The sequence below is a fragment of the Gymnoscopelus microlampas genome (assembly GCF_963454915.1).
Source record: "Gymnoscopelus microlampas genome assembly, chromosome: 14".
In the NCBI taxonomy this organism is placed as follows: Eukaryota; Metazoa; Chordata; class Actinopteri; order Myctophiformes; family Myctophidae; genus Gymnoscopelus; species Gymnoscopelus microlampas.
Genome location: NC_139951.1, coordinates 35,548,489 through 35,560,597, shown reverse-complemented (window position 1 = coordinate 35,560,597; position 12,109 = coordinate 35,548,489). Strand labels below are relative to the sequence as shown.

General features: G+C 41.5%; 1 protein-coding gene across 4 annotated transcripts; it reads left to right on the top strand.

Annotated features, from left to right (window-relative positions):
- Positions 1–590: 590 nt before the first annotated feature.
- gprc5c (G protein-coupled receptor, class C, group 5, member C) lies at positions 591–11,550 on the top strand. Of its 4 annotated transcripts, none has more exons than XM_084077686.1 (5): positions 591–859; positions 3,505–4,574; positions 7,911–8,020; positions 8,829–8,963; positions 9,923–11,550. In XM_084077686.1, the coding sequence occupies exons 2-5, from the start codon at positions 3,587–3,589 to the stop codon at positions 9,953–9,955; spliced, it is 1,266 nt and encodes a 421-aa protein (XP_083933812.1). In that variant the 5' UTR covers positions 591–859; positions 3,505–3,586; the 3' UTR covers positions 9,956–11,550. The 4 variants fall into 4 exon arrangements, with proteins under 4 accessions (XP_083933812.1, XP_083933811.1, XP_083933813.1 ...); XM_084077685.1 differs by having other exon boundaries at positions 8,829–8,972; XM_084077687.1 differs by lacking the exon at positions 8,829–8,963.
- The last annotated feature ends 559 nt before the right edge of the window (positions 11,551–12,109 follow it).

Sequence of the window (12,109 nt, the reverse complement as noted above, 5' to 3'; positions counted from 1 at the left end):
AGCACACACAGCTATCAGAATAATATTTCAATTTTCAAAACACACTTATCATTTATTTAATTGGTTTACAGATACATCTACTTGTGTAGGCCTACTTTCTGGCTACGTTTGATAACACGTTTAGCGAAATATACAGTATGGGCCAGACAACTATTTAACAACAAAAAAAGTTCATTCGAGAGAAGAGAGAGAGAGAGAGAGAGAGAGAGAGAGAGAGAGAGAGAGAGAGAGAGAGAGAGAGAGAGAGAGAGAATATAGACCACTATTTCCGACGGCAAATGTGCACAATTCGTACAGTATGGTTTTGTTGTAAGTCTAACTGTAACAGCTTTGTGTACAAATCATTTCTATTCCCTTTTAATTGTACATTATTTTGTTTTGATTGTTGTTCCACTTTTGCTTTGGCAATGTAAACGTAAAATGTTTTCCCAAATAAAGCCCTTTGAATTGAAAAATGAAAAAAAAAAATATATATATATATATATATATAGAGAGAGAGAGAGAGAGAGAGAGAGAGAGAGGGAGAGAGGGAGAGAGGGAGGGTGGTAGTGGGGGTAGGGTTAGGGTTAGGGAGGGGGTAGTAAGTAACAGATCAGGCAATGCGCTCGAAAAGAGGATTCCTTCGACCATTTGGCTCTGAATGACTCAGACAACAACAGTGAGTGTAACAACAACAGTGTATGGAGGGTCTTGTTTGGAAATAGTTTCATAGATTGTTAAAATGATGAACACCAGCTGCGCCTCCAGGTTTTGTGTTATAGGAACAGAACAGGTGAACCATAAGGAGCGACTTGTTTAAGATAATAACTTATAGAGGCTCGACAGCAGCTACACCACCTCTCTACCAAGAGCTCTTCAGGTAATAATACACTTCATAAATGTTGTTTCCCTTTGATTTGATTTGATTTGATTTTGGTAAAAGACATAGCCTACGAGTAAACCCAATATAACTTAAACCCAGCTGGGTTTAAGTTATATTTGGTTTACTCGACACTCAAAACACTTATTATTGATTTTATGATTTGGTCACATTTTACACTCGCAACAGGCTGCACACACGTGCAGTTCTGCTGACTTAACTTTTACACGTATGTTGTCTATCGCACTGTTGATTAGTCATTATTTAAATACATGTACGCTGATTGCCTATATTATTGTTTGGTTGTGGACATTTTTAGTTATAGCTTCTGTTCCGTTGTAGTTGTACAGATGTGCCAGCCAGGCCAGCCAGTCACACTCATCAATTGAGTAGCCTAGCATTGGTTCTCAAAGTGGGGTCCGGGGAGCGACCCACCCCCAGGGGTCCTTGGGAGGGGGGCGGGGGGGGTACAAGGGGGTCCACACATTTTAACTCACTAGAAAAGTTATTATTATACGTCGTTGGTCTATGTAGATCTGAAGTGAAATGTTTAACTGTCTGATAGAAGTTGATTTTTTTATTCCGTTATTGTCTGAAAATGAAATTAAGGTGTCCTTTAAAAAAACATTGGAAAGTAAATGCGAAACATAACCGTTTGACCCATCTTGAAAGAACAGCTCACCATGGTAACCACTAACTGCCGCAATGAAAGAATTAAGAAGGATAAGAAAGAAATTCCCTTTCTTCCAGCATGGCTGCTTCAAGCCTGCTTGTAACCACTGGTAACCACTTTCAAAATAAAATACTTAATATCTGTGCAGAGGTACTGTGATGTTTTTACAAGATCCAGTAACACCAAATTGCATTTATGTCGATCATATATCAACACATCAAATGTTTGCATCTGCTGTTTATCGGGCATTCTAAGCATTCTGTGAAAGGGCTCTAATAATGTATTTGTATTAATGTATTTTATTTGATACATTAAAATACAATACACAGATATGCATAGTACCTACCAACTACCTAAATCTCAGATCACATTTTTCCATTGCAGTCCTGTATATTTGGCTGGAAGGCAGGCATAAAAAAACTAACTTAGGTATGCATTCTCTGATATTTTACTTGCGCCATTTCTTTCAACTTCTCACAGTTACTCTGCTACACAATGTGTCAGAATTCAAAAGAGCTGAATAAAGAAAAAAGTTAATTATAATAAGTACCGTCCCCTCTTTTTAGATTATTTATCTAGCCCAGGCAAGGACTGTCCCCAAATGTTTGAAAACTTCTTGAGAGTGAGTGTATAACTTTGAAGAACCTACCTCAGTTTCTCCATCTTAGAAAACAGAGTAGAGAGGATGATCCAAAGTCCATTATAATGGATTTTGTGGCTGCTATCATCCACAGTCAAATATATAGTGTTAATTAATCTATTTGCAATTGTTAATTAATACATTTGTCCATTTGTAACTCTAAGAGGGTGCAATTGTAACCAAATATGTAATAAATGGACCCTTACAGGTCCATTTGGTCACATTTGTACCCTCTCAGCGAGTTAAATTTGTATTTTATAGTGTCCCAAGCATCAAAGAATGTTGTGTTGATGAGGGAACATGTAACCCTGCATCTATAACACTGGGGCACACTGTGGCAACTCAAATGTGTCCCTTTCAAAAAGTACAGAAAACTTCACTACTTTACAGCTCTGCTCATGTGTTTCTAAGTGTGATCATAAGATGAACAATATAACGAGTAACGACAGTGAGTGGCGGTCCATTTCCTTCCTTAACAGGCAATTAACTGGATGTGCAACCAAACATTGTCACTCATAATTTGCAGGCTGGAAAACAACGTTTACAGCAGAGGAGTAATCAAATCTATGCATGTGGAATGAAGAGGCTGGAATTTGTTATGATTGAGTGACCACCATAAAGTATAAAGACTGAGCACCTGCCACCACTCGTTCATCGATTCGGCCCTGTGACTATTGTCCTCTGTGGTGTGTAATGCGATCTGATGGGAACAAAGAGGAACAGCATGTCACAGCACAAAGTCAAGTCTGGGACTATAGAGAGGTTCCGTCAAAAGGCTGACAGTGTTCCCCCTGTTGTGTATTTGTTGTTCTAGGGAGCCTTGAAAAGGTACTGTGTAATGAAGCACTCCTTGATTTGCTCAATACATATTTGGCCTACAGTGAAACTGTAATGCACACATATGTAACATTTATGTGACATCTCTCAATAGGGTTGGCATTATCCTTTTTAAGTTGCACTTTAAGCTCAATGCAAAGAAATGATATATGTACCGTATGTCCACACTACAGATCCCATTAATGATTGATGGAATGAGTAGAAAAAGGCTTTTTTCAGTGGTTGCTGCTGAGGTTTCTTTAAGTCGTGTGTCAATATAGCAGTATATAGTTACTTGTATTCATGGCAGTTCTTCTCATCACACCGTTTTCAGTTAATACAGTATATGTAATCTGTAATCTGCAGTCTGATTACATACATTTTGTCTCATACATGTTTGTGCATTATTTTACTGAATCCCTTGACTTGACTCTAGCAAGACACTTCATGAAATCTGTATTTTCCTCCACTTTCCTTACTCACACCCTCCTTCTCCCTCTCGACCCATGTGACCAGGGGCTGTTGGGATCGAGGACGTGCAGACAGAAAACATCATCCTCCAGAACATACTCAACCTCTTCAGTGTCTTCCAGTCTCCATGGCTGCCAACATGACCCCGGAGGGCTGTGGCCCTTACGTAGACTCTCTGTACTACAACCTGTGTGACCTTGGTGCAGTATGGGGCATCGTGCTGGAGGCCTTGGCCGCAGCCGGTGTGGTGTTTTCCCTGGTCCTCCTCATCTCATTGCTGGCCAGCCAGCCCTTCATAACAGACAAGAACCACAAGAGCTCGGTGGCTCTCCATGGCTGTTTCCTGGTCTGCACCCTCGGCCTCTTCTGCCTGACCTTTGCCTTCATCGTGGAGAAGGACTTCTCCACCTGCACCTCGCGGAGGTTCCTCTTTGGAGTACTTTTTGCCGGCTGCTTCGCCTGCCTGCTGATGCAGTGCGTGAGGCTGAACATCCTGGCCCGAAGGAACAGCGGGCCCGCATCCTGGGTGCTGTGTCTGGGAGCGGTGGGGCTGTGGCTGGTGGAGGTGGTGATCAACACAGAGTGGCTCATTATCACCGTGGTACGCCACCCGCAAGGGCCCCTCAACGCCACAGCCGAGCCCAGCAGAGCCACGGCCACCCCCTGCAACATCGGCAATCAGGACTTTGTCATGGCGCTTATCTATGTGATGAGCCTGCTGCTGGCGGTGGTGGTGGCAAGTCTGCCCATCATGGCGGGCAAGCATAAGCAGTGGAAGACCAACGGCGCGTTCGTCCTTCTGACAAGCTTGTTGTCGGTAGGCATCTGGGTGGCGTGGATTGTCATGTATGTCTATGGTAACGAGAGGAGCGGAGGCCCCACGTGGGACGACCCAACCTTGGCTATAGCGCTGGTGGCTAATGCCTGGGTGTTCCTGCTCATCTATACCATCCCAGAACTCTGCTCTTTGACCACTGAAGATGAAAGCCAGCAAAGCTACGGCGAGGATCTGTACCCCAACCGAAGGGTGGGCTATGAGACCATTCTCAAGGAGCAGACGTCCCAGAACATGTTCATGGAAAACAAGGCCTTCTCCATGGATGAACCAAACCAAGGTATGGAAACGTAACCGGTACACCTTTAACCACATGAACCCTAGCGTCCCTATTATGGGGTGAACATTTGGTGAAAATAGCAGATCATACATAAACATTTACAGCTATGATTCACTTATTAGACTTTTACCCAGAATTATATATTATAGATATTTTTTTATTATAAGGTCACTGGAAGGGGGCTGTATCATAAAGCTGCATATAAACAGAAATGCAGCAGCTGCCCTGAAGGGCACTGTGTTTTGTTCTAATTGTTTTTACACTTCACACATAGTCATGGTATCTAACATGAACAGCAGTGTCATTGTGTAAGTTAATTAACGGTTTTGTGGGAGTTACCTCGTGACATTCTGACATGCAAATGACTTGCAAAACATTGTTTACAATTAAGCACTCTACCGAGAACTGACAGACAGCGTAGGTGCAAGGCTTTGTTCCTCACTGGTAGTCCATCTCTGTAAATTACCTTAACCCATTTCTTTGGCTATTCAAAAATAGCAGATATACAAGCTCATAGTGCGGCACCAAGCGCGCCGCTATGAGCTTGTAGATCTGCTATTTTTTTTAAATATTTTGTTCCAGGGACCTCCAGAAGCAAAGATTTTAGTTACAAATGTTCACTTTAAAATATATATATATTCAAAGATTTGCACACATTTTCACGATTTAAAAGAAATAGCAGATCTACAAGCTCATAGCGCAGCACGAAGTGACGCGCTATGAGCTATCTCATAAAAATATCTTCTATTTTTTAATAAGTATAAAATATGACTAAAATCTAAAATGAGATTCGTTCCTAGATTGAATGGGTTAACGCATGAAACAAGATATAAGTAAAGTCACAAGATACAGATAAGTGATCAATAGAAATTTGGAAGTAAAAGAAAAAAGGTAGGGGGAAAAAGCGATTTTGGAACAAAATGTTTGCTGAGTTTGGCAGCTTCTTGATGATCCGACATAATGCGATATGCTGATGTTGTTGCACCCCACCGAACAGTATCTGATCACCCAGTTAGCAGGGCCATGCAGAACACTACGTCCCGCTGCCCATAACCCCCCCCCGGCTTCCTCTCCTTTGATGCTGGCAGCGGTTCATCTCCATGTGGTGGTGAAGTGGGTGGAGTAATCATAGATGGTAATGTGCATGGCGCCGCGTGGACGGTCATGCCCTGGGAGATTACTGGATGTCTCCCACTGGTCTGACAGAGAGACAAGCTGTCAATGTAGCCGTGGTGTACCACTGTCTGAATCTGTCCTGATCTAAAAATAATCTGACACATTGTTTTAACCCATTAAGGCCTGAGGCCGATTCAAAAAATGATTTCTAAATCTTAACAGTTTTTTTGAAAAAAATATTTAAAAAAAAATGTCACGATTTTTCAAAAATAGCAGATCTACTATGAGCTTGTAGATCTGCTATTTTTGAATAGCCAAAGAGATCTAAAGTGACACAGACGCGTTCCAGGTCTTAGATTCAAGATTCAAGATGTTTATTGTCACAAGGTACAAAGTACAAGTACATGCACTGTGAAAAACTTAGGTTGGGGGTGCTCCATAAAACAAAGAATAAAAACAGTTCATCAATAACAATACTAAACTTCCGTAAAGATTAAAAACAGTTTAAGAGTCAGTTTAAAAGACCAGGGTCAGCATACAAGGCCGTCTTAATGGGTTAAGTTGGTTTCAGGAGAGTTAGCGAGATTTTATAATTATGCTCATCGCCTGCTGCAGTGCGTGATGTTTCCCAGAAAGCCCTGCAAAATTACAGTAATCAAATGAGGTGTTGATGTCGTTTGGACATTAAAAGGTTGTGTTGCTTCGCCAAAGCGGTGGAATTTGACTAAACCTCTCAATCTTCAATCACTAGGTTTAACTACTTAAACCGTAAGCGTCCCTATTCTGGGGGCAAACATTTGGCGGAAATAGCAGGTCTGCAAGCTCACAACGCAACACAACCCACTGGGTTGTGAGCGTAGATTGGCTGTTTTAGATGTTTAGTGTAGAGGGAAAACAGTAGGGGGGCTAGTATAGAGGGCTAGCACACGCAATACTCGGTTTAAGTGGTTAGAAACATAATGAACACTGTCAAATATAATAATAATGATAATATTAATAATTATAATAATCTCAATACATGCAAGACATTTAAAATATTACAAAACGAGAGAGACCCTAGGCCTGAAATGGGAGTTAGACTGCTGTTTCTAAAGATGTGGGCTGTGAGCAGAAGTCAATGATTGACTTCAGGACATGAAAAACCCAATCGACCTACAGTACCAACTCCTTTCCCAGTGCATTCCATTCCCACTGTTATTGTTGGTGATTCAGAGGGAACGGTCAGTTTCTCAGTCAGTTAATGAATATCTTGTGTAATACCTGCATCCCTAACCAGTGCATCACACATAAGCACACTCCCACTCTGTCTGTCGATTCCCACCAGGAACATCACGACTTATGTTTGCGCTGCCGCGTCTCCATGGAGATAAAAGGTGTGGCAACAGTCTCATCCAGGGTAGATATTTCACAGAAGGAGTGCACACTCCCATAAGAGCGAATTACAAAGCTGACTTTCTCACATGTATGTGTGTGTGCTCGCTTTTATACTGGAAAGACAACTGAGGACAGGAAACACACACACAATATGTTTTCTTTGTGTGTGATAATTTTCACTTACATTTATATACATCATCACTTATATTTTTTGATGTATTTTGGTCAATCAAGCATTTTCTCCCATATATTGTAGGATTGTAAAAAAAAAAAAGAATGTGTCTGTTTTTTGTAGGTGTTGAAGCATTCAAAGCATTTTTGCTGTGTGCATTATACCGAATTCACACATTAAAGCTATAGCAAGATAAAAGACAGATATAGTGACTTCTGCCTGTGCTGCGTATATTCTTGTCATTGTGATTAAGTGGTGTTTATGTTCTATGGTGTCATTCATTATTCTTTATGAATGTCCTGCTGTCAAGAGGTAATGGTTCTCATCTACTAAAGTAGACTAGCATTTAAAATAAAAGATTTAGGCTTATTTGTGATTGATAAACTGCGTTGTCAGTACACAAGGGTGTCGCCATATTCCTGACATTTTCTGGTATCTACAGTGAAACCGCTGAACTGACAAACAGCTGCCGGTATCTTGCTGTAGATGAGATTCCCAGTAGCATCTAGGACTGAATGTTCTGGTCCCATGTTTTGTTGTTGGGATACCAGTCCCAAATATATCATGTATTGTTAAAGAGGACTTGTTGTTTTCACGGATTGAGGTTGTGTGGGTGACAAACTGATGACATCTGTTGCCTTGTCCCTGCCTCTGTCTCTTTCTGTCCCTCCCAGGTTCCAAGCCTGTGTCACCCTACAGTGGCTACAGCGGCTATGGTGGTCAGCTGCGTAGTTCTGTGTACCAGCCCACAGAGTTGGCTCTCATCAGCCAGGGATTGGGGAATGTGAGTAGGCCCTCAGCGTTGCTTACTCATGCAGTTACACCCTGATTTGTGCTCACATTATGCTGTCAAGTGCAGCACATTAAACGGTATTGATTGTATTGTTTGCCTGTACACTGATTTGAAATCTCATGTCCCTACATGTGTTTATACCCCCATCCCCACGTTATGCATACTTATCAGATATTATAGAAATAACACATACTTATACCATGGCCACAGAGAATACTCAATTATGATTGGTCAAAGGGTGTGAGGGGTTTCATGTAGTATGGCCTAATGTGTACGGAGGAACACTCTATCTCTCCCAATTCCGCCCCCTGCTGAACAAGTGCCCTGACCAACCTGTAATTGTGTTCATTGGAGCGTCCAGCCAAGCTGGATGCATCGTGGAGGAATCTAACCCCAGTCTCTACGGGGGTGCGCAGGTGCTTGATACTGCTTACATTTTTATTATTATTAAGTGGCCATTGTATAAGTGGGATAATCAGCTCTGAGCCCTGTGGTTATCAAAATGCTATGCAGAAGAAAACCCTCCCCTGCTTCATATCTGGGGAGTAATTAGGCCCTGCGTCGTCCATTATTTATCAATAACTGCACTGCTTGGAGTGTATTATCGCTTAAATATACAGGTTAATCCTTTCCATGTAAAGCGACTTAGAGTACTTAGAAAAGTGCTATCTAAAACAAAGGTATTACTATTATTATTATTATTACTATTATTCAATGTTGGAACAAGGAACTGGTCAGGCCTTTTTCTTTCAGTTTTCTTGAATGTCTTTGTCATGGACCCCATTGTGACTTCACACAGCACCAGTTGGACTTGTCCTTAGACTCAGCCATCCCCAGGGCAACCACCAATTCCACAGCCAACAGCGGAAGCAGTACCCCCTCCGTACACACCGAGACGGGGGAACTCACACACACGCAGACACTCAGCAACAGCGTAGGTCGTGTCCCAGGCGGCCTCAGCCACCGCCTCACACCTCGCCTCCTCGCCGTCTCAACCTCGTCCACTTCCTCTCCTCTCCAGATGATTTTTCTTTTCTCTTGCCTCTGCACGTGTAGCCCTTTCAGCTCTGGTTGTATCCATAGCAACTTCTTCTTCCACAGGTTCTCTATGAATCACCTCTTTGTCTGCCTTTTTTTTGTCCTTTTTCTTTTTTTACAACCTCGTTGGAGCGCACTGTCTATCTCCCAGGGGCCACCTGTCTGTCCTTTCTTTACCTGCTTCTTCAATTATGCTTGATGACATGGGCCTATTCTGTACCTCTGATCTGTCCTTATGGTCCCTTATTATTATTTTGTGTTACTGACATGTAAGAAATAAAGTAATATAGACAGTGTTTTGCTAAAGGCACATTTATTCGTCATCGAACGACCATGTTGGCTTACAAAAATTGTGTTTTCAATTGAAACGCATCGATGCTGTTTTCTTTGTCTTTATTTTCAACTGATATCGTTCGACGATGTATAAATTGACCATTAGGAGGTTTAGCCTGTCTCTCTGTGTTTGTGCTCCTATTTTATTTATTTAACCACAAGCACCCTAGCGTCCCTATTCTGGGCATGTCATAATACACAAACATTAGGCGAAATAGCAGATCTACTATTTTCTGTAAAGAGATTTGGTGTAAACAAAAAAGGAGGGGGAAAATAGACCCCGGTCAACTAAGTATAAAGGGTTTAAGTGGTTAAAAGTGTCTCATTGTGGATTCGTTTCGATACGTTGATGATGCTCTGGAAACAATGTGCTTACAATAATCTCTCTCTCTCTCTCTCTCTCTCTTTCTCTCTCTCTCTCTCTCTCTCTCTCTCTCTCTCTCTCTCTCTCTCTCTCTCTCTCTCTCTCTCTCTCTCTCTCTCTCTCTCTCTCTCTCTCTCTCTCTCTCTTTGGCGCTTCAGGGGAATGGACTGCATAGGAAGGCGCAATGGTGAATTTTCTGTGGCTCTCATCACCCTCTCCCAAGACATTTCAGTTCATGCATTTTCATTTGCACCTGTTGACTGTAATTTCCTGGGTTCCCTAAGCTGGTCCTAAGAGGAGCCGTCAGCCCCGACATTACAGAGGCAAAATGGAGGGGGAGGGCGACAGTAAATACCATCTATTGATGGATTATCCTTGTACCAATGCGAGGCAGACAGTATAGTGCCTCATTTGGAAGTCAAACCATGGTGTGAAGCCACGGATTTGCTAGAGAACAATGGCTTTTTGCAATGGTCGCCATTTAGCCACAGCGGACTTTGAACTCCCCTGCTTGACAGACTGTCACAAATGAAAAGCGATGACGCTGACAGTGCAGATTGGTTGCATCGGGAGTGTTTTTCAGCCTGTGTGCAGTGTATACATACGCATGCATGGGAGCATGCTACCACACAAACACACGCGCACACACACGTACAGTATGTAGGCCTTTATTCACAAGCTCGACACGATGTAAACAAACGTTTATTATTGTTGCTGACGTCGACCTCATATCAGGACAAGTGGACTGTGAGGAGCAGCAGGTGCCAAGCAATGAACTGTACCGATTCTAATCCTAGAGGTGACACGAGCGATGGAACATTCCATACTTGGAACATCTTACCCCAAAGAGCATGTCTATGTAGGGCTGGACAGTACATCAATATTATGAACACGGGTATCTTGATATATGAGACTAGATATTGTTTAAGATTTTGTCTTTTCCCTGTTTGAATCACTTAAACCCTATTTTATATTTTCAAACGGCTTTCAGAAATAGCAAATATAGCCGATTTACAAGCTCATGTGTTGTGAGCTTGTAGATCTGCAATTTTTTTTCCAGAAATTAAAAATATATATATTGATATTATTGTTACAATACAATATTATTGTCACAATATCGATAATGTCGATAAGGTATTTGTTAAAAAAATATCATAATATTTGCCCATATCGCCCAGCCCTACATCTATGCCATCCACACTGTAGAATCCCAAGCATTAATTTAACTCTGAAAGTGTGAGAATGGACCAGCAAGGGTCTCAGAGTTAAACTGACACACAGGATTTTACAGTGTTGGGGGGAGGGGGACATCACAGGGATGTCACCAGTAATTGAAATACAGACATGTATAGTTATAGTTTGATAGATTAGATTCAGTAATGCTTAAATGTAGGTGTCAAATTATGTTTTGTGCCCGGACTGATTCATTTGTTGCACACATCAGAATACAATGTGGGTTTGGAATTAAGTATAAATATGTTGTCAATGTTTCAGTGGTTGTATGGAAGAATTTGATGAATATAGAGCATGTATGTAATCACAGCTGTTTTATAGCACATCTCCCGTATTTTATTTATTCCAATCAAGGCGGTGCAGGCATGATGCTTTCAATTGTTGAGCTACAATTTTTTGTTTGTTTGTTTAATTGCATATTCAGTACTGTACCAGCAGCAGCCACTGAAGTTCCAAATATTTTGTTTTTGATCCAAATAAATATGTGCCTGTGTAATTATAAATATGCTGTTGTGTCACTGTCACAGGCTCCTATAAAGTCCATGTTTGTTCACCTTCTGTGTATCCATGTGTTACTCTGAGAGAGTTAAAGGTGCTATTTTTTGGTTAAACAAAAGGTTTTCTAGTTTAAAAGTTTAAGCTCTATATTCCGATCATTGTGGTAGGCAACAGGCGGCCCGTGGGCCAGAACTGGCCCGACAGTGATAATATCTGGCCCTGCAAATTATTTTGTTAATAATTTACGATATCTGACTGACACAGTCCAGGTACAGTAGGATATGGACAGCAATCGCTTTGCTGGATAGGCTGATGAACAAATAGTTCTATTTCCATTCTTTGAATGTTATGTTTTCACTGTCAACTTTCCTCTTGAGACTTTTGGATGAAAAACGTCTCATGTTTAAAAAACAAACCAAAGCTGTGTTTCACTTGCCTTAAATTATGCATTGTTTCTCTCTGTTCTAAGAGACCTTGAACCATGAAAGAGCTCTTGTTCGAAAAGGAGTATGTCTCCACAAAATGTTCTTTTGAAACTTTTTGATGAACTAAATATCCTCCAAGTGCCACATTCAAGGACGGGGCCTGCAAATGATTGCACAAGCATTTCTGTA

What these genes read in the sequence shown, in the direction of transcription:
- gprc5c (XM_084077685.1), top strand. Translation starts at nt 3,587, where the DNA reads ATGGCTGCCAACATGACCCCGGAGGGCTGTGGCCCTTACGTAGACTCT. An exon ending in CATGGATGAACCAAACCAAG is followed by an intron (nt 4,575 to 7,910) that starts GTATGGAAACGT and finishes TGTCCCTCCCAG; the next exon opens with GTTCCAAGCCTGTGTCACCC. An exon ending in TCAGCCAGGGATTGGGGAAT is followed by an intron (nt 8,021 to 8,828) that starts GTGAGTAGGCCC and finishes GACTTCACACAG; the next exon opens with CACCAGTTGGACTTGTCCTT.